Source organism: Denticeps clupeoides, chromosome 16 (genome assembly GCF_900700375.1).
Source record: "Denticeps clupeoides chromosome 16, fDenClu1.1, whole genome shotgun sequence".
Lineage (NCBI taxonomy): Eukaryota > Metazoa > Chordata > Actinopteri > Clupeiformes > Denticipitidae > Denticeps > Denticeps clupeoides.
In genome coordinates this window covers 5,475,200-5,497,235 of record NC_041722.1, presented here as the reverse complement: position 1 = coordinate 5,497,235, position 22,036 = coordinate 5,475,200, and the positions used below count along the sequence as shown (strand labels likewise).

The 22,036-nt window shown below is 43.1% G+C and overlaps 1 protein-coding gene across 1 annotated transcript in view; it reads left to right on the top strand.

Moving 5' to 3' along the window:
* Window positions 1-21,301, top strand: part of LOC114765815 (neural-cadherin) — a 150,864-nt gene extending 129,563 nt beyond the window's left edge. Inside the window, exons 29-33 of the mRNA XM_028956279.1 lie at window positions 1,367-1,631; window positions 2,264-2,444; window positions 6,755-6,999; window positions 15,764-15,918; window positions 18,889-21,301. Of these exons, the coding sequence (XP_028812112.1) occupies window positions 1,367-1,631; window positions 2,264-2,444; window positions 6,755-6,999; window positions 15,764-15,918; window positions 18,889-19,428 (1,386 nt within the window). The 3' untranslated portion in view covers window positions 19,429-21,301. The remainder of the gene's footprint in view (window positions 1-1,366; window positions 1,632-2,263; window positions 2,445-6,754; window positions 7,000-15,763; window positions 15,919-18,888) is intronic.
* The last annotated feature ends 735 nt before the right edge of the window (window positions 21,302-22,036 follow it).

The window sequence follows — 22,036 nt, the reverse complement described above, 5'->3', positions numbered from 1 at the left end:
TGTTGTGTGCCGGAAATGAGGCACATGCTGGTTTCATGGAATCACACTCAACAAGGCTCGCATGTTAGACACACACTCTCTGCTTTATCCATTTCCCTGAATATGAAGTGCAGCTTAAATAAGTGTTTTCCAGGGTAAGGGTAGTTATTAGCTCTCAGAAGCTTGACGAAAATGGGCTCCTTTGCTCCGAGATCTGAAGAGAGAAGCCCATTCCGTCTGCACAGTCCTCTCCCGGCTCCTAATGGAGAGCGGCGGTCTGAGGGGATTGTGGGTAATAGTGTGGAGCCTGGGCTGAGAGCAGATGGCGTTTTGGCTGTCAGCATGTTCCTGGCCTGTTCGCTTACTGCGGGGAGATTACGGAACGAATGAATGCTAGAAGGGAGCTCTTCTTCACTCTTGAAGCCGGGGACGGACTGTTCGGGAGCGCTGGTGAACAGTGAACGTTCTCTGCGTGTCAATGAAAAAGGGAAAAGAGAGACACCTGAGACGTCAAGAGTGTAAAGGTGTGAGGGGAGAATGAGGGACGGCGGGAGACAATTTTAGGCCGAGCGGGAAGGGAGCTGTTTGAAAGGGGCAGACAGAGGAGAGAAGACTGCAGATAAGAGATGGGGAGGTGGTCGGGACGTTTAATTCTGTAGGCATTTCCAGCCCATTATATTGTAGCTCAGGCTGGATCAGTCGTCACGTCTCTCTCCTGCCTTGTCTCCCCCCTTCCTTTCTTCTGCTCTCTGTTTGTGTTGTTCATTATTTTGCAATTATCTCCATCTCTCCAATGCTCTGCATTTCCCTCTCTCTGTAATTATACGTTCATGCAGGTGTATGAATTCGATACTCTCATCTCTTCCCCCCCCCCCCCCGTCTCATTTCATGAAGGCTTTTCTTTCCCTCGGTTTGTTTTGGGGCTGAGACGTTTTGGTTTTAATTAATTTTCTGTCTGGCCAGGCCAGATCTGGAAGGCTCTAGAACGTAAGTTGTCGTGGCAGGGTGCAGTGGACCAAGTGTCTTTGCTCAAGGGGCTGGTAATATGGCTGCTGTAAACTGGAAGGGGCGACTGTGGATTTTTATGGGTACCTGGGTATTGTGGAATATGTGATGACCATTACTTCATTTCTAAATTGTCAGATTGCTGTACTGTTTACACGCCACAACTTTCTGATCACAACGTAACTTCATGACATGAAAAAGGTTTTACAAATGTACAAAAAAAAAAAATGCCGGCACTTTGATTTATTTGAACAGATTTTTCCCTGATCAGGGATTTTGATCAGTAACCCATGGTGACCTCAAAATTGTTCTTGAAAGGTTGTATTCTAAACTGTGGATTTAAAAATCCTCTTTTTGTTTCTCCCTGTGCTTCTCACCACAGATCTTTCAGGGCCTGCTAGCAGTCTTTTACAACTTGGGTGATGGTGACTTTAACCTGACCGTGCCCTCCTATCGCCTCGACAACGGCGAGTGGCACGAGGTCCACCTGGATCGCCATGACAACGAGCTCACCTTACGCGTGGACGGCGGAGGAGGTCTGAGGGAGGTCACGGGTTCACCGGGAAGGAGCCGGGAGATTGTGATCGACCCCTCGCTGGTGATGCTCGGGAACTCCTTCCCTTCTGCCCACAACAAGAGTTTCCAAGGTACTGGCCAATCAGCAGCCAGCCCACTGAGCAGAACTGGGCTTCTTCCATTTAATTCTTTTCATAATTCCCCTCTCATACAAGATTACAGCCTATTGTTTGGACAATAATGAAAGATTAATAGCATCGATTAATGCATAATTTCCCTAAAGGCATCTTTAGAGTATAGGGAGAACGCTCGGCCTCGAGAGGGATGGCATGAAACAGATAGACAAGGCAGGAGGGGAATGACGTGCGATGCCTGAAAGAGAGGGGAAGAGAGAGAGACATGCAGAGCGGCACTCCCCAGAGCAAACACTGCACTGAGTTCGACAGCATCGCCTCGGCACAATCTCACATTTTCTGTCTGTGTGTCTGTGTGTGTGTTTATTAAATGGACTTTAAAAGCACTTTTCCTAAAAAGCCCCACGCACGTCGGGATGAAAATATTTGCATTTCCGGACGCAGAATGTATGATTGTGCAGTGTGTGTGTGTGTGTGTGTGTGTGTGAGGAGCATCTGCAGCTCTCTTTGGGCAGCTGTTGTGCTTCTGGGATCTGCAGTGTGACTGTGTCAGTGGCACAGAGGAAGTGTGGGTTGGCACTTGGAAGGCTGAAACTACAGTGTGTGTGTGTGTGTGGCTCCTTGTGCAGGTTGCGTGCGGGACCTGAGGCTGAACGGACGCTACGTGCCGCTGGATGGGCAGCTGAGAGAGGGCGTGTCCGTGGTGAGCTCCCAAGGCGTGACAGTGGGCTGCTCCTCCGATTCCTGTAGAAGAAACCAATGTAGCCCACCATTCACTTGCGTGGACCTGTGGAGAGTTCATGAGTGCAGGTACACACTTGCACATTCACACAACTCCCATGGTGCATGTTCCCTAAAGCTCACAACCGCACAAACATACGGCATCACACACACAGACACAATCTCAGACAAGCGCGCTGCTGTACTGCCTCCAGACACACACAATCCCTTCAGACTCAATCTGAAAATAGAATAGGACCTAGAACAAATATGCCAATCGCTAATCCCTCCACATACATCCGTAATCATCTCACACACATACATACACATACAAACTCATGCAGAACCGTAACAGTGTGTGGGCAGGCCTTCAGTCCGGAGGCTGATTGGTCTTTTGCAGTATTTCCTACTGATCTGCACACTATCTGACAGCTTCTGTCAATCACTGTGTGTGGGAGAGGCGGATTGAATAAAGGCAGATGCATGGCCTTCATTGAATGAGGAGCGTAAAAAACACACTCGACATGCTCTGTGTGTACTAGTTTCACTGCTTCCTGATTGGCTGCAGGCCGGGTGGAATGGGAATTTTGGCTCTACATGTCTCATCAAAAATGACATGAAACCCATAATCTGTTACTAAAAAAAGAGAAAATCACATTTTGACAGTGCTAAAGCTCTAAAAATGTTATCTTCCAGAACAGGGTGGTCAGATTCATAAAATTTTCATAATTTAATATGTAGGACAGTCTGATTAAATAGTTATTAGAAGTAAGTGCTACTAGGAGTGACTTATTCTGTAAAAATGTGGGATTATACCACAACATTAACACCACTGAAAGGTTACAGGTGTTGGTGATGGTGGTAAGAACCTACCAAAGTGATACTGTATGGTGAAGACAGCAGTAATAATATTCCTGATGGCACTGCTTTCATTCAGCAGGATAATGCAGGAAAAGCGTTAACTTAGTTTCCAACTCGGATTGATTTGGATGTTCTAATGAGAGGGGTGTTCTGGAAAAATCAAGCCTGTAATATGTACAGGACAAATTCTGCTGACATCGGAGCCAGATACCACAGGATACTTTCAGAGGTTGAGGTAAGACCAGGCCAAGAGTTTCAGCACTTTTGAGGGTACATGCTGTACTACATATTTGGGGACCTGTTCAACAGAAGGACCTCCTTATTAAGACCATCCATGATATGAGCATAGTTTGGTGTGGTATCATTCATGACACTCTACTGGCTAGATAGGCAGTATAGGATCTAAAGACAAATTTGAACTATTAGCATGTGATTATTGCTGCCCGGGGATCATTTTCGAGTACCACATTTGTACACAGCATGTTTGTGAATTTCTTTTTGACAAAACGGCATGATTTCACTTAAGTAAACATTCCAAAAATTCAAAGTTCATAGATCTGGCACCCTCAAGAGGTCTTGTTAAAAGTTCCTGATTTGATTCTCACTTGCATTTTGGGAGAAGAAACTAGTCAAACAGACAATTAAAACAACAGTCCTTCATCATTTAACTGGATGAAGGCATCCACAAACAAACACCTATGGCCTTAGATGCGCTCAGATACCTTCAGTAGCTTGAGATTTTAATTGGCCCAACATCAATAAAACTTTGCTGAAACTTTGTTGTTGCTCATGTTTTTGCTGGCTAAGTGAGAAGCGCGCAGAACAAGACGGCTCAGTGACCCAGAAAACCCTTCTAGCTGGTAGCCTATGTGGAAAAATAATGAGCGCGGTTGCATGCCTTCGTCAACACAAGAAGCAGAACTAATCTACCAACTGATCTGCAGTGTATGGGACAGTCGTGCTTCTTTGAATGGACTGATGTTGGGCACTATTTTCAACCTGGCACTAAGTGTGGGGCTTGTTTGCTAGTGTAAAGCCAGGCATCATCAGGACATGCAAACATACAGCGGGTATGGAAAGTACCACCTTAAATTATTCACTCTTTGTTATATTGCAGCCATTTACTAAAATCATTGAAGTTAATATGTCTCCTCATTAATGTGCACACAGCGCCCCATATTGACAGAAAAACACAGAATTTTGGACATTTTTTGCAAATTTGTTAACAAAGAAAAACTGAAATGGTCCTAAGTATTCAGAGCCTTTCTTTAGTATTTTGTAGAAGCACCTTTTTGATCTTTTACAGCTATGAGTCTTTTGGGAAAGCTGCAACAAGTTTTTCACACTTAGATTGGGGGATCCTCTGCCATTCCTCCTTGCAGATCGTCTTCAGTTCTGGCAGGTTGGATGATAAATGTTGATGGACAGCCATAGTCTCCAGAGATACTTGATTGGGTAAAACTAGAAATAAATGCCTGGTAGTTGTTAGAGGAGGAATTAACTATCTGTTGTGTAATTATTTCTGTCGCTAAAATTCTATCTTTCATTATCTTTTTTATGTGAGTTTAAAATGGGAGGAGCATGATGATTGACAGCTCTCACACATGCTACTTGATTTACATTTATGGCATTTAGCAGACGCCCTTATCCAGAACGACTTACACTATGAAGTTACAGGGACATTCCCCCTGGAGACTCTCAGGGTTAAGTTTCTTGCTCAGGGACACAATGGGAGTAAGTTGGGTTTCAGCCTGTGACTTTGTGGTCTCATGGTTCACTGGTGTTTCCCACTAGGCTACTACCACCCATACCATCATTTATCCATTCTGGATTATATAAAGCTGCACTCATCAATACATCAAAAGTCACAAATGTTATTAACGATTGTATTTTGTATTTTGACCTTAAGCTACTGAACGAGCACTATGCTTAGCATGTAATGCTGCGTTTAGCACCAGGTCAAATGCTTATTGTCATATCTATAAATCCTGGACACCATTTGTATAGAAAAAGCTGGTCCAAACTTATAAAACCATGCACACTGCTCACTGACTCACTTTCAGTTACCCCTTAATAGGTAGTTGGGTCCATACACTCACACCTGTATATGGAGACCGAAAGTCCTTTTTGCCCGGCAAAGTCAATAATGCAAATTAAATGATTGTAGTGTTCGGATGAACCGGTGTGTTGTTGATAGTGACAAGACTAATATTTTTTGGTGATGTCTAGCTTTCATGTGTTAGCGGAAATCACTTGAAAGCTTATTAGGAAAAGCACCTCATATCCGCAGTCAGATAGGGATGGATAATTCATGTTATGAAGCTGACAGTAGTCCAGCTGTTCACGTCAAATTTTATTTGAATTCTGCCAAGAATTGTCCCGTTTCAGTTTAAAATCTCATCAGTTTTGGCTGCAAACGGCCTGTCTGTCAATACAGCAACTCCTAAAACTGGTTGGTGTACATTTTAAAATGTCTGAAACATTTTAACATGCTGGCTTCTCCACGAATATCCCCAATATTTATTGCCCAGGTTTTTGCAGTAAATTTTTGGATGGAAAATAAAATATGCTGCATCAGCTGTGGCAATAAATATTGTCCACAGCTATTCATTGTCAACACTAGAGTTGGCTTGGTGCAGAAGGTATACTTAAAATGTTATTACAACCATTTCAACCAAATGGTTTTATGACAACCATGCCAGGTACAGCGGCAATAAAGACGATCACAGGCACAGGTTCTCTCCTCCAGCTACCCAATGGCTGGTCCAGATCCTATTCAGATATCTGTAAGCAAAACAAACAGCAAGCCAATGTAAAATCGGCTTATCCCAAGAAGCGGCAGAATCCAACTTGGGTCTCTTTCACAAAGCTGTGTTTCTTAGTTAGCTGCCAAGAGTTAAATGAAATTGTCCACTGGGAATGGTCATCTCTTGTGTTATGTAGGATTGGATATGACTACCAATCCCTCACTCAGAAATCACAGTATCTCCTTCCTTGTCTGTTAAGCCAGTGAGAGACTATTACTGATGTATTATTTATTCACATGTCATATTTTACCTGCAGCAAAACAGCATAGCCGCAAGCGGAGCATAATCACAATAATAAGAAACTCTAAATTTAAGTTTCGTGGGTTTTTTTAATCACAATTCAGTGGAGTAACAGTACACGTTGTTGATGGACAGGCTGTACATCTGTGCCTTCATCAGTGGCTCATCAATTTCTGACCACAGGATGGCTGCTGGCGGTCCAGCAGCAGCGATGATGTGTTTAAAATCCTGATTTATAACACATCAGTGTCACTGCTGTGCTGAAAATGGACCCACATCTAAATCAGAACTGGTCATGTGGGGTCCGTTGGTCAGTGTCTGTCTGACGAACACAGTGGTGTGTCTGCATTTTTACCAAATAAAGTCTATACCCATCTTCTTATCACCACTACTGTTCCTCCCTGTTCCATTGGTTGTGTGTTATTTGCTTCTAAAACACATTTTATAAGTACAGATTTGACTAATCCCTGACTCTCACTGCCACTCCTCCAGGTGTCCCCCGGGTCACATGGTGAAGACGAACGCCACAGGGAAGTTCTGCATCTACACCATGTGCGCCAGTCGCCCGTGCCACCGGGGCACATGCGTGGCACAGTCCCCCAACAAGTTCACCTGCCAATGCCCTGAGGGCTACCGCGGGCGGCACTGCGAGGTCACGCTGGCCATCTACCGCGATGACGTGGGCCTCAGCTTCAGCTCCATGTTTGCCATCTGCATCTGTTTCATGGCCCTGCTAGGTAGCTATGTCAACTACCTTCTTTACAACCTCTGAGGGTGACCCGTCGCCCCCCTGTGTCTGTCGCTCCGGCTGGCTGCCCATGCACCTGTCTGTCTCATCACCATGGACTCTCGTTCCCCTTAAACTTGTTGTCATGTCCTGTTGTCAAATTCTGTTTGTTTCTTTTCTTTGCTTTTCTGCACTACGTGTATCACTGAGAAAACATGTTTACTTCTCATCGTCATCGAAGACCCCACCTTCACCGGTAGCCTGGTCACATGATCTATCACCAGGCGGAGCCGGGCGAGGGTTGGATCTCTCAGCAGGGCTTCCTTTTATTTTGCTTTGCTTTCACATGTTCATTACCTCAAAAGTGCATAAGGTTCCCAGACAGAAAATGGATCAGAAGAGTTTAAGGTAATGGCGGCATGATGAATGGAATCGAGCCTCCAGATTTCTCATGGCCAGCGAGCACTAAACCAAATATGTTGAGCTCATTTAAAAGTCAGCATGACCTTGATCATACTCAACCACTGTTGCCTTTTTTAAAGTGTTAATTACTTGATTTGCAGGCGCTGTTTACTAAAGCCGGGAAGAAACCGAGATCAATGCACAAGGGTTTTGGATGGAATTTCAATCGGTCAAATGTCTCTTGTACAGAAACTTAAGTAGTCGTTTTCCTTTTCTTTTCTTTTTTTCAGTTCCTTCCTTCCCCCCTTCTTGGTTTCTTTCTTGCTCCATCCGTTCTCTGCATTCAGCGTGTTTGGAGTAAATCCAAGCGGTGAAGGAGAATGGGAAGAGTGAAGGGCCTTGGCTCTCTCGACATTCCACTGCACAAAAGGTGCCCTGCTTTTCTGAAGCCGCCATTCTGTGTGGTTAATGGGTTTAGAGCTGGTCGCTGACGCTCCGCCTCCTCGCCGCTCCTGCCCCATCCCGGGGCTGGATGCAGGAGAACAAAGGCAGATCCCTGCTGCCCCGCTCCTCCTGTGCTGCCGTCAACGGGAAATGGCAGGATGCAGTTCACATAGCCGTTGCTTTGTCTCGCAGCGAAAGGTCGATTTCCTGGTGCTGAGGCAAAAAAAAATAAAAAATTGTTAATGGCGCAGAGATTAACTGTTGCGTATTGATGTTAAACGCACTGACATCTGCTGGGCGTCCCCCATTGAAATTTCACATTTTATTGATTTAGAGAGTGAAATCTGCAGCGTAGGGCACACAAAGCTGGTTTTTGTAAAACCCAAACATGGTTTCTCTAAGCAAGTCAGAGGTTTTGTGGCCAAACAAAAGCCTTTCACACAGACTTTGAGGGAAGTGTACAACACAAGTTTACCTTTCTGTGCAAATGTCCTTTTGAACTTGGCCAAATCGATGCCAGAACGGCTCACAAAAATGATAAACGTCCCACATACCTCAGGTCCTGAGAGAAGAACGTTTTGGAACATTTCGTAAATGCAGGAAATGCTCTGTGCAAAGCTAGCATGATAAATGATTTAATAATTTCACAAAGTATTTACCTTTGTTGCTGGCAACACTGGGTCACAAGCCACCATCAATATGGGATGGCACTTTGGTTAGCATGTTCTTTGCATGTTCCAACATTTTTACTTCAAAAATGGACAGGTTAAGGGAATTAATGGGGCTAAATTATCCCCATTGTTTGTGGCCCTGTGATTGGTGGAATATGCTTCATTTTACCCACTTCACTGATCTGGAAAATATAATTAAACTGAATGGTGTTTTCATTCAATGTAGCAACGCTACATTAATATTATTTGGGCTGACAAGTAATATGAAATTACTAGGGCTGTCAATTGATTAAAAAAAATCTAACTGATTTATAGCACATTTTACATTTAATTAATCATGATTAGTCCTTAAGACTTTGGCTTGCAGTAATGGACATTTAAAACCTTAAAAGAGTTGATATTGGGGAAAATCATTTGAGGCTGGGAATGACAGGGAGACGATCTGGTCATTTTCTTTAAATTAAACAATTGACAATTTAAAGAAATGCACAACATTTAATGCTTCTGAATAGTTTAGTCACATTATGGACTCACTGCAAGCTCGCTGCTCCTGTGTTTGAGATCCTCAGCAGCATCTGTCCAGGTCCTTTGTTCCACTGCAGAGTGTGTACACACTGTTGCTCAGTACATACCGTTGGTGAAAGGCATGGTGTGCGGTGCTGGAGCCACTTCGAGCGAGCGAAGGAAAACGGGGGAGACGGAGAGGGTGAATGAGGAAGGTTTCAAGGTCTCCGTACCCCCACTGCTATTTGCCATCCCTGTCTGTCTGTGAATGGCCAACGAAGGCCGCTGCCCGCGCAACTGATCAGTCGTTTTGCCTGCAGACATCTTCCTCTGCGTGCCCCACGGCATTTTGGGAGGATCAGAGGGGGCTGATACAAGGGGGGATTTGTATGAGCCCGTGTCCAAATGTGTGCTAAAGACAGAAAAGAAAGTACATTCTGCCAGTTCTGTCATCATGACCGGCAGCGGTGAACAGAGGGACGTTTTTTAATGTTGCGTCTGTTTGTGTGTGGCCACGGTTAATTGGCTGTGTACTGGATTTAGTGGGATTTGCTACCCTAATGATAGCAGTAATCCTCCCAGGTGTATATTTTGCTTCTCTGCTGATCAGCTGCAGTGAAAATAGCCTTAAATGGAGGAGGCGTGTGTGCTCCTGAGCGTTTGTCTTGAGTGAGAAGCTGAGGCTTGTATACCAGTTGTCATGATTAATGATAATGAGTGGAGTTGAGAAGCACCAGTCTCACCAAAACGCCACTCTGTCACTATAGGAGGATCTCATGTTTAGGTTTTACAGTATTAGTGGTTTAATTAAACCATTTATACAAATTTTTATTTATATTCATGTTATGAAGTACCTTCTGGATCACGGTTTGAGGACTATTCTTGATAAACGAAGAACTGCAGCTGCTTTATCAGAGCACTTTAAAACACAAAACCTCATCACACACAAACACAACACGTACCTCAGCATGGCGAGTAAACGCACACATCATCGAAGCAGTGAGACATTCTATTTAGAAAGTAAGCCACTCGAGTTGTGCTGTGTATCTGATCTTTTGCCAGCACTGTGGTGTCTCATGGGGTGACGCTGAACGGTGACAACCTCAAAAACACAACCCTCCTTCCTCTTCCCGGGTTCGTGTCCCTAGAGTCTTACATTCCTTTAATTACGCTGCGCACATACAGAATGTAAATATACATGATATAAAAATATTTCTAATATCATAATTTGTGGAATGCAGACCTCCCTTGTTGTTCATGCTCTGTGCCAATAAATGGAATCTCAGAATGTATTTTTCTTTTCTTTTTCTTTTTTTTTATTATAACCAATAGAAAACAAAATAAATGTGACCTCAAACCTTCTCATGTTTCATTTTTGTCATGTTTACCATCTCATTTCCCCTTCCCTCTTGCTCATTCCCTGTTATGTTTGTGATCGTCTGCTTCATTAAATGAATCCAATTTGATTCATTAACGGTGCAAATATCATGTTTATATTATAAAAGTGCATGCTGCATGAAAAATTCATTACTCAATTTTATTGTTATTATGGCATACTGTGAATCTTTATTTGTTTGTTTAAAGCTTGTGATATTTGCCATTTTTAATAGCTTAGATAGATTTTTTTTTTGCATTCTTGCATAAAGAAAGCAGCTTTATGAATAGTGCCCTATGATGTGTCTCTGTATTTCCGGTTTGATAAAAAAAAAACCTTGATTTGTACAGTATCTGTTTTGGATTAACAGTCTGTTTACGTCACTACCACCATCATCTTGGTGCCTGGCTCTTGTAACAGGGATAACGGTGGGTCTTATGAAATGGCACGTTGGCATTATAATCCGTGTAATAAACAGCAATGGGCTGGCTAAATGCCACCGATGTGTTACCTACCCCTACAGCCTCTTTACAGAACCGCTGTCTGCCCCAAGGCCTTGATGATTGTCCTCCTTTTAACCTTCCTCCATTTACAAACCTACACAGTAATGCAGATGAATAAAAAAATTGCTTTAAAATTGCATTTAGCCCAGACTGCATTACCCATATCCTGCTACAGGTGTCATCTCTGATGATCTAAATGTGTTTTGTAGGCAATTCCACAAATGCATGTGTACCATTTTTCAAAATGTAGGTCTCAAAGTATAATTTGTAATGTATAGTTTATTGTAAGTTCTACTCCCCAGTTGTAGGGAGGAGTCCAGGAGCAAATAAAATCATCGATAGGTTGAATATATAGACAGATAGACAGATGGATAGATTATTATTGATCCCAGAGGGAAATTTAGACCATGCTGCATTCATAGATTTTTACAGTAATTATTGGTTAAAGACTCATTTTGACTTACCATTTCTAATACCTAGCTGGAATCCCCAAGTATCAAACAATGACATTTGTAAGGACATTTATGTTTAATCTGAGGGTGTCCCAGAACAGCAAAAAAAAAAAAAAAAGACAGAACACCATGGGAGTAGCAGTGTTTAGTGAGCTAAATTTAACTTTCCATTAATGTAACAGTCTGTTCTCTGTAACTATGCGCCAAACAACTCCCCACTTCAAAGACGAGCTGATCCTGCTCTGGGTTCTCTAATAACAGCGAGAGAATACTAAAGGACGTTTTTCTTTCATTAGCCTCTGCTTTTTGCTTTATTTCTTGCACGGGCTGAATTCAAATTCTGCCCCCGAGATGCAAGGACACAAAGCCCTTAAGACAGGTTTTTCACTCTTCATCTATAATACTGCATAAAGTACTTTTTTTTTTAAATCATGAAATGCGTCTTTTTTTCTCAATTATTTGCAGCATGGATTGACAATTTTTGCAGGCCTCATTAGATTCTTGCTTGGTGGACGGCTAAAAATATCCTGTTGTGGTGGTAATTACATTGTTTTACTGCGTTTAAAGCAGAAGAGACAGGCTGGGATGGAGCTCGGCCTTCCTGGAGAGTGATGTGGGTTATCATTAGGGCCAGAGAGCTGATTCCACAGACAAAGGACGAAGCGAGGGTGTGAGCGTCTGTGTTTCAGTAACAGCTCAATTCGGCAAAAAACACCTCTAGTGGCAGTAAGAGCACAAAAGAGCTCGTCAGAAGAGCTGAAGCGTAGTGTTTGGATGAAGTGGTACAACCTGAAAACCCCCTGACAACATCACAGCACACTCTGCACCCACAAACCCGAGACACTTTTATGAAGAAGACTAATGTTTAGGCTTTTTATTGGATCTGTATACAACCTCTTCATGGGCTGCTTTTATCCAGTCTTTAGAATGACTGCCATAGATGAAAAGATCGTATGTTGAGGGGAAAAAATAAAACAGATTTTTGGTGGTGATGAAATGATTTCAGAGAATCTCAAGTTCCAGTTCTGAATATTTACAGCTGCAAAATGTCAAGAGTCAAGAAGACAGGCCAGAAATTTCTGTTTCAGATTCATCGAAACCATTCGACTGTTTGCTTCTTTTTTTTTTCGTGCAATAATGACTGAATTTTTAAAAAGAAAAGTTTCACATCAAACACAATGGTGCCACTGGCTCAGAATATTACACGTCTGCTGAACTCTCTCTATCTGCTGCTTTGAACGTCTGCACCTCTCCCTTTTGACGGCGGAGTCTCTTTGAAGATCATCCACCATTTGAGCTTCTTCATTTGGTGTGATTAAGTGAACTAATGGAGCTAAAAATGTTTTCAGCTTTAGGTCTTTCTTTTGGTTCAAACGTAGCGTGACAAATTGCCCAAAAGAAGACTGTAGCCGTCCAAATGGAGGGGTGGGGTTAGGAGCTCTGTGTTTTGTGAGATTATATGGATTTTCATTGATGAAGTAATTTGTGAATCTGACAGATATACCAATCAATCACAATATTATAACTGCCTGCCTAATAGTGTTTAGAGATGGCGTGTTCAGCATCAATTTTTTTGGTAACATCTAAGGAAAAATCCACGTCAATACAAAACAGATTTTTGTAGATTTAAGTAGACTTGTAATTTTTAAGTAGATTTGATGTACTAAAGTAGTGATAATGTTATAATATTGATTAAAATACAGATTTTATTTTCATTATGGGTCAGTTTCCCCTTCCCGGTCAAAATATTTTTATGAACAGAGTACTTTATTGAACATATGTTCAGTGTATTAACTTTGATTTCTTTTGACACGTTATTTTATATTTGAACACACCGCAAGTATACCTGTGTTGAATGAACTGAACTTCCAGTGTTTATATAATTGAAATGAACTTCTAGTGTATTTACTGTATAATCCCAACCTGAATTCATGTTTAATTTCATCAGTAAAACTGACATTATTTCCTGTTAGACATCCGTTCAGTGTTAATTTAACACTGCTATATTTAATATGATTTCATGTAGGGAATAATCTGGAGCAAAATTACACTGAATGTACATTTAGGATCAATTTCCCATTTATGGTTTAGGAATAGTCTTTGTCCATGCAGGGCAAACTGACCCTTAATGCATTAAATTAACGTATACTCACTTTTAAAGCTGAATTTAAAAAAAAGTACAAAGTACACTATAGATTAAATTAATATGTTACTAGAATAAATTTTTCATACAGAAAGATTGTTTTACAGTCTATATCTATCTATATCCCACTGTCTCTTATATGCACTATTGGTGTTGAATAGGGGTCAGCATGGTCATTCTGGTTGGTTAGCAGCTACCAGCTAACGACCAGCATTTCGATTTTCAGCCATTTCTGTCCCACTACTTCTCTGTGGTGTGCAGCATTGATCCAGCTGAATACAATAAAAGTAAATGCAGTTTCCAGTCTCAGTTATACAAACCGCTGCTGCTCAAATCTCTGAAAAGACTCTAATAAATTATTATCACTAAGGACTGAATTCACTGAAGCACTGAGTTAACTAAATCATTAAGCATTTTGCTTCAGATGGCAAAGCTTTATGTTGAAGAAAAAAGAAGTTTATAATATATTGAATACTATCTGAAAAAAACTTCTTCTTAAAATACTCGTGAATACAGCCACAACAGCAGGAGGAACTTTTCCGAAGCACATCTAATTATTCTTGTTCAGAGATTCATAGACACACCGGCTGGGGACGTCTAATATCTGCTCAGTAAAATTGGAGTCTGACATCGCACAATTTCTTTTGGACGTGCAACAAAAATCTTAATGACATGCCACAGTGCTTGAATGACTCGCTTGCTAAACTGTGTTGGGGCTTCCTGGGAGCTTTGAGCTGTTCCAGAATCTAGGTCTGTCTGTGATCATGTAATATACGTTAGCTACTGAACTACAGAGTTCAAAAACTCATTCTTTTAACTCATGGTTATCAGGAAAAAAATATTCCAAAATATTACCAGATGTGTCTGTTTATATCCAACAGTTCAGAGTCATATTCAAATAACCTATAACTGGTAACATTTGAGAGGGAATATTACGTCTGATTAAACGGATAATCCCAAATCGCATATGTACAGTATAGTCTCACTGCACAAAATCCCAAATTAAATCCCACTGGTATCCCGTTAGATCTATATCTCATTTACACTTACTGCATTTAGCAGTAAATCCGGAGCGCCTTACAATCAGTAGTGACAGGGACAGTCCCCCTGGAGACACTCAGGGTTCAGTGTCTTTCTCAGGCATACAAATATAGTAAGTGAGGTTTGAATCTGTCACTTTGTGGTCTTCTGGCTCATGAGCGAGTGTGTTCCCCACTAGGCCACTACCACCCCATCTCCATGTAATGGAAGGAGATCTTCCCCTGCAAAGTCCTTATGCTCCTTCAGCTGATGAATAGAGTTGAGGCGACAGACCTTCACTGGAGAACAGTCTGCTACTAACATGTTTCAATTAGAGGGATCTAAGTAATTTGTTAAAGGATTCTGAGATTAATTTTTGTGTCCTTTAGTGACCCTGTCAATGCCTTCATCTCCATCCCATTGTGCTTAATCCCATTTGAGGATTCCTTCAGACTGGGTGTATAGTAACTAGGTCTGAAAATAGCACGTCCCCCATAACGCACCATTCTTAGGGTAGACCAGGGCAGGCTAAACATTTGATCTCGTTCTGGGTAAATGGTGGACTGGTGGCCCTGATAAAAATACGTCCAATAAGGGCTTTCAAATGCTTAGGGCATTTTGTACAATAGTGCCTTTGTTGTACTTGGGGTTGTGCGGAGACCGGTGATTTAAGCAGACTCCAGCTATGGGGACATTTGAAATAAAGAGCCTTTTAGAAGCTTCTTTTTTCCATGTCCCCCAGCACCTCACAGTTGGGATGCAGGCCTTTAATTTGAGAGCGAGAAAGAGGAAGATAGAGGGTGGCAGAGCGGCAGCGAGCGATGAAATGCTCTAAAGGTGGATAATATACTGGAAAGGTCAGCTGGGTCCCGGCGCAGATTGATTCAGAGCGCAGCTCTTGACATCGCTCCGAGCCCCTTATTGAGTTAACGTATCTGCTGGCACTCTCATCTCCACGCCGACTTCACTGTCACTGTGTCATGTCAGCACTCACAAAACACAGAACAAGAGATGATGGGGGAACTGTAGCATCACCCTGGGAACTGCAGACTGCTGGGATTTGTGCTGCTAGCGTGTAATTCCAAATTGAATTAATTGGTAATATGTTCTGAGATTATATATATATATATATATATATATATATATATGTGTGTGTACAGTAAACTGTATGATACAACATGTTTTGTAAGAAGATAGTGGCAGAAAAATGTGTGTTTCCTTGAGTGCTAATTGGTGAATATGATCTGTGGCGCCCCATAGTGCTACTGTTGGGAATCTTCCTGTACTCCCGGTGGCGCACCTACAAAGGACTGAAGGAGGGCGTGTACCACGTGTCAGCCCATCACGATGGCTGGGAGGACATACGTGAGAATGTACTCAACTACGACGAGGAGGGCGGTGGAGAGGAAGATCAGGTGAGTGGTCCGAAATCAATCCAAGCTCTTTCCTCCTCACCTACACAACATTGTCAAATCAACACTATTCAGTCAACACTGTTTTGAAAATTCATTTCACTCCGTAGCACCCCACGCAATTTCAATTTGTAGCCCCAACTTCTGCAAAAAAAAAAAAAGCAATACACACTACCAGAGGATACAATGGTCCCAACAAGATCCCTCAGAGTACAGGCCGTTTTATTTCTTTTAGATCTTAACCAAAGCAAATAAGGGATTACTTTGAATATGGTGCACATGCAAGATATTAGCAGTAAAGCCCTCTACCCTACCTACTTGTGAAATCACTAAAGACTAAATATAGGTCAGCTAGTCAGATACACAGTGTACAGACATGCAAAACACCACTGTAAATAATAGATATGTGGTGCATTTTAATTCCACATATTATATTTTTTATCGCTTTCAAGTATTAAGATGCTTAGACTTAGAAAAGTCCTGGTGTATATATGGGTAACGGTAAACTTAAAGTTAGGTTTAAGGTCAAAGTTAATGTGTTTCAGATTCCTACTTCAGTTACAGTCTATTGATTTAGAAAAGAAATAAGGGAAAAGGGAAAAAAAACTTTTCTGAAATCTTATTAAATATTCTCTCTTGCATTGTCACTGAAAACACTGCTCCAATCATGCTTTCCGAAAAACAGACCTTCCACTGTAACACACCCATGACATCTGATTACCATAGCAACGTTCTATACTGCAAGCCTTTGATCCTGGTCACCATAGCAACTTTCGACACCAAAAGGCTTTCAGTTATTTTTCTCAATAACCCGTGCGGAGGAGTTGAGGGAAATGATGTTTTCTCCCTGAGTGGTGTGCAGAATTGAAAACCTGCCCAGACCTACCAAGACACCCGCTCTAACACTGACTGCTTCTGATACGACACGTTAAGCATGTTCGTTCTGCTGACGCAGTGGCATCTTCTTATTAAGCCAACATTCGCACTCCCGCTTATATAATGACGTGGACTGGAAGCAGCCATCCGGCCTCATTTCTGAGATGGTCTGATGAAGTACACTTCCCCTCGTTAGGTAATCAATTTGCATCAGTGTTGCCAGATGTACGATAATTACCGTATTTGTATGATCATTTTACCCTCTGTACGATGTATGATGAATAATTCCAAAATTCCCGTAATATACAACAATTTCACCCCTTCGTTTTATGGCGTTTTAAGTTATTTAATTAGCATGACATGGTACAGATGTCTATATTCATCTGGCTGTGTAATCATACATGGCTGGTGAAAGTGAAGTGATTGTCACAGCACAGCACATGGTGCACACAGTGAAATTTCTTCTCTGCATTTAACCCATCACCCTGAGTGAGCAGTAGGCAGCCATGACAGGCGCCCGGGGAGCAGTGTGTGGGGACGGTGCTTTGCTCAGTGGCACTTCAGTGGCACCTTGGCAGATTGGGATTCGAACCGGCAACCCTCTGATTACGGGGCCGCTTCCTTAACCGCTAGGCCACCACTGGTTTATGCACAGTCGTCTCATGTGCCTTTATAGTCAATCAATGCATCATGTAACCGATAGGCGCCAAACTCGCAAGATCATTTAATACAGATCTATTATTATGGCCCGGCGATATGAAGCACTGACAACACAAACAACAGATCTCATAATGCAGTGCTTCAGTTGCCTAGCAGAAGGCTATCCAGAACGCATTCGGCAGGTAAAAGTTTGCAGTATACACGATAATACGCACATTCTATGATAATAAGTTTTATCGAAGCAGATTTTCTCAGCAACGTCAGAATGTGAATTGGGTGTGTACGCTAGTTTTCCTCAATTTACGGTCATTTTAAGTTGCTGGTACCATACTTCAAAATGTAGTATCTGGCAACACTCCTACGCCGCCATCACCTACACTTCCACTCTCATGTCCTCCAGGAAGCAGCGCTGCTGCAGTTACAAGGGGAATCAGTCACCTCCATGGGATTAATGTTGAAGTGATTATGCCTCCATGCCGCAGCCATCATCTTTTTTCCTTCAGATTACCCTCATCTGCCAGGTGTGGCAGCGGCTAATCTGGGTTTACGGTGAACGGCACAGTAAAGCCTGGATTTGTCTTCGTTTGGGAAAGTAATGATGACTAATGAGAGTATTTTACTCGTTTGTAGGTACATCACTGTACAACCTCTTTAACATAGCTGCACATTTCGGCATTGTCTCACCAAGTTCACATCGTTTTATTATTATTAAGGTTTACACTTCACGGCATTCCTTCATGGACCGGTTTATTGGATTGATGGCAGCTTTATCACTCGATCAGAGCAGCTTTATCACTCTAATCTTCACTCTTATATGAAAATAAGTACACTTTTAAAGTTTGTGCACTTCAGAGTCTCTATGTTGCTTGTCCTCGCTTGTCTGTTACATTGGATAGAACATCTGACAAATGAACGTAATGAAATGCAACAATCAACTAGGAAGTCATACATCAGGAAGTCACATTTAGCAAACTGCTGTTGCACTCAGAGGTTTACTTGCACACTGTGGATGTCATTGTCATGGTGATTTTGGAGTGATTTATTGGATATTTCCGATTTTTGGAACAAAATTCTGTATTTTAGAAAATCCTCCCACCACCCCTGTGCAATCAGATGATTGGCAACTCGGTAGTTATCATTGTCTGTAGGTGTGAGTGAGTGCACCCAGTGTTCCACGATGGGCTGACCCTGGTCTGGACAGTAAGTGTGTGAGGACCCCTCTGAAACATTACCATGACAGTCATGTTCATGACAAGTGTGTGTAAACTTTATTCGTTTATTCCTCAGTACCCACAACCACCTGCTGTTTATCTTAAAGTCCGTGTTCGGTATTTGGTAATTAAATTTCAGTTTATGCCTTGATGTCCTTCCAAATCCTGTCTGATGAGATGATTTATGTGCCCCCCCCCAACCCTCCTCTCATCCATCATCCTTTAGAACGCCTATGACATGGCAGAGCTCCAGAAGTCCCTGCAGCCGAGTCCTGCGCAGTCGGCGCAGTACAGCCGCTCAAGAGCCATCCAGCTCCACTCCACCCACCCCCAGCCACCCCAGCAGCTGCAGCAGATCCAACAGCACCAACAGGACCTGCGCACCAGCTGCACCTCCACCTCCTCCACGGGCACCACCAGCCTGCGCAGAGACGTGCCTCCGACCTGGGTCCCCGCCCAGGGCCAGGCCGCCAGCGGGCGCGCCTCACAGCTGGCCCGCAAGAGCCTGTCCTTCTCCAGTCAGGACCTGGCCCGGTACCTGTGCGAGATCATCCGCGACGCCGACCAGCACCCGGAGACGGCGCCGTTCGACTCGCTGCAGGTCTTCTCCACGGAGGGTGGCGGCTCACCGGCGGGCTCGCTCAGCTCCTTCAGCTCGGCCGGCCTGGAGGAGGACCGCACGGCCGCCGAGACTCTGAAAGAGTGGGGGCCGCGCTTCGAGAAGCTGAAAGCGCTCTACGAGAGGGCCGAGGCCAGCAACCTCTGAGCGGCCGAACGAACAACCAACCACAGCGAAGACAAACGAAAACGAAATCAAACTCTGAGAAAAGAGACGTCGCTCTCTGGGATTCTCGGTTTTAATATGGGGTGCTTCTAGGACACTCGGTCTAATAGGGACGTGAAGCAAATCCGATGTCGTCGAACGGAATACGCCAACAATCAAACTCGTGTGGGTCACACTTGAGGAGTGCCAAGCGCCTATAGGACCTTCGTACCACGCTGTTCTAAATGTCTGTATACCATCCGTGTTTAAAGAGTAAATATATGAGTGAAAATAAAGAAGTGCTTTTGATGTTTGGCACAGGGCCGCTTCTCCTTGGCCTTGCGGGGGTCACCGTTTTTTTTTTTTTCTAAATAAATTTGCCACTTGTGCTGTCAAAACCGCTGGTCTTATTCATCAATCATAGCCGCACTTTGGCAGATTTGATTTCTCTGTTTTTATCGGGTTTTATTTACTCACCCGAGGTGGAGCCTGGGAAGAAGGATGGGAGGCACAGGAATGGACAATGGAGATGGGATGGGGCTGGATCATTTCTGGATGTGGGTTCGGCTGGGGGGGTCCCAGTATGGTAGTGTACGGGTCACAGGCTGAGCGATGGCCATGGTGAGAGGGGTGCGATTTGGATAAGTAATGATCAGTCGCTGGTGAGATCCCGACATGAGGTCAACGCTCCATTTAACCTCCCGTCACCATCGACACCCCCCTTCCACCCACAAAAGCGGGAAAAAAGAAAGCGTTCCACCGTACAACTTGTCCTCCGATCGCATTATTCACCACTGCTGTGAAAGTGATGAGACCCAACGCCACGCTGGTAGCAGTTAAAAAGAGGTTAGGATTCATTGCGGAGACGCTCTCCTGCAGGCATGCGGCGAGCGCTTCCCCGATATTTAATGCGCTCACGAAGCCGTACAGGGCAACGAAAAGCAGGATGGAAAGGCCTCTCCCGGTGGCTTTGGCACAGTACGAATGGAATAAATTGAAAGTGGTGTACCCGCCGCCACCTTCCTTTTCGCGGCGCCTCAAATGCTAATTTTGTATTTTACTTCTTTTTTTATTTTTATTTAATGCACTTGCAGCCAGCTTCCGTTTCAGGATATTTTATTTCGGGTCCCCAGGCCTGTGTTTTTGTCGAGCAAGAATCAGTGCATAGCGTGACGGTGCTGTTGTAAAGGGTAGGGCTGTGCGAAAAGACATCAGGCGCACTAATCCTAATGTGAACTGATTGCTCGCTCTCATGCTGCAACCCAGAGGATCAGGGGAGATGGAAAAGTCGACTGGGAAGTCGTCACTCCGATTTGGGTTTTCAAAAGTATCCCCTTTTTTTCCCCATTATTTTTCCCTCCAGCAGCAGTGACATTAGTTACAAGCGGGTATCCTGAGGTGAGGCGCAGAAAAATGCTTCCTGCAAGCGAAGCCATTTTGTAGACTAAAAAAAAAAAAAACAGCCGGAAGCTACAATTCACCAAAAATGATTTGAGGAACACTGGAAAATATATATATATATATTTATATATAATCACCAAGCCAGAAATAAGGGTTTAATTTCACTTCACACTACTCTTACCACACTCCAGTCACACTTTCTAAAGAGGTTTTGTGATGGGGGAAATGTGTCAGATTTTATGTTTTTTTTTTTTTTACCTCATTTGTACATACCATGGGGCTTATTGCTTTATAAATTCATGTCAAGTGAAGAGCAAAGAATCCATTACTGCTTTTAACCTCGAGCCTGTGATCTTTTATACTTTGGAGGCATTACGTTTCATTGAGATGGAACGGACATTTTGTTTTGTACCTGCATCATTTGCATTATTATTTTTTTTCCTCTCCTCCCTCAATAAACTCACTGATTGTTTCATTTATGCTGTGAATTTATGGTCTAACTGGTGTGACGCGCCAGGCTTGTGTTGTGCTCCACATCACGCCACCTGAAAAGGGCACTCTCTACCCGCTTCGCTCATTCCAGCTCACCGAGACAAATTACTCACGGTACTGGCTTCCTCACGTACACTACGCCACGAACGGTAAATCAGAGGAACGTGGCGCAGTTCAGATGAAGCAACTTTACCCAATCAGGGTGTAGGGGTTTGCACACTGTGACCTTTCACCCCTGACTGGTCAACATTTTCACCAAAAGATTTTTAAGTGAAAGTGATTAAAAGTGTGCTCATCATAGCACACAGTGCACACAACAAAGAGTGTCATCTGTATTTAACCCATCACCTTAGTGAGCAGCGGCAGGGAAATTTACACAACCCTCTCGTAAAACAGGTTTAACAACGAATGATGAAGGGCAGAAACAATGTTCAGCCACTCCGAAAACCCACTACGGGTAAAAATGGATTAGAACCACGAAGGCAGGATAACTTCTACAGAGAAGGTTCATGTATCCTGAACTGTGACTGACTGTAGACTGATATTTAGCATGATGAATATCTGGTTGTGGTGTGTTTGACCGTGTTCACACGTAGCAATTATCAGCTCTGATGGGGATTTTTATTCCTGTACTCTGAACGATGCTGTATTCCAGCAACGTTTGGCCTGTGGGAGTAACATTTGACATTTCCTTCAAGTGCAAACATGGATTTTCATA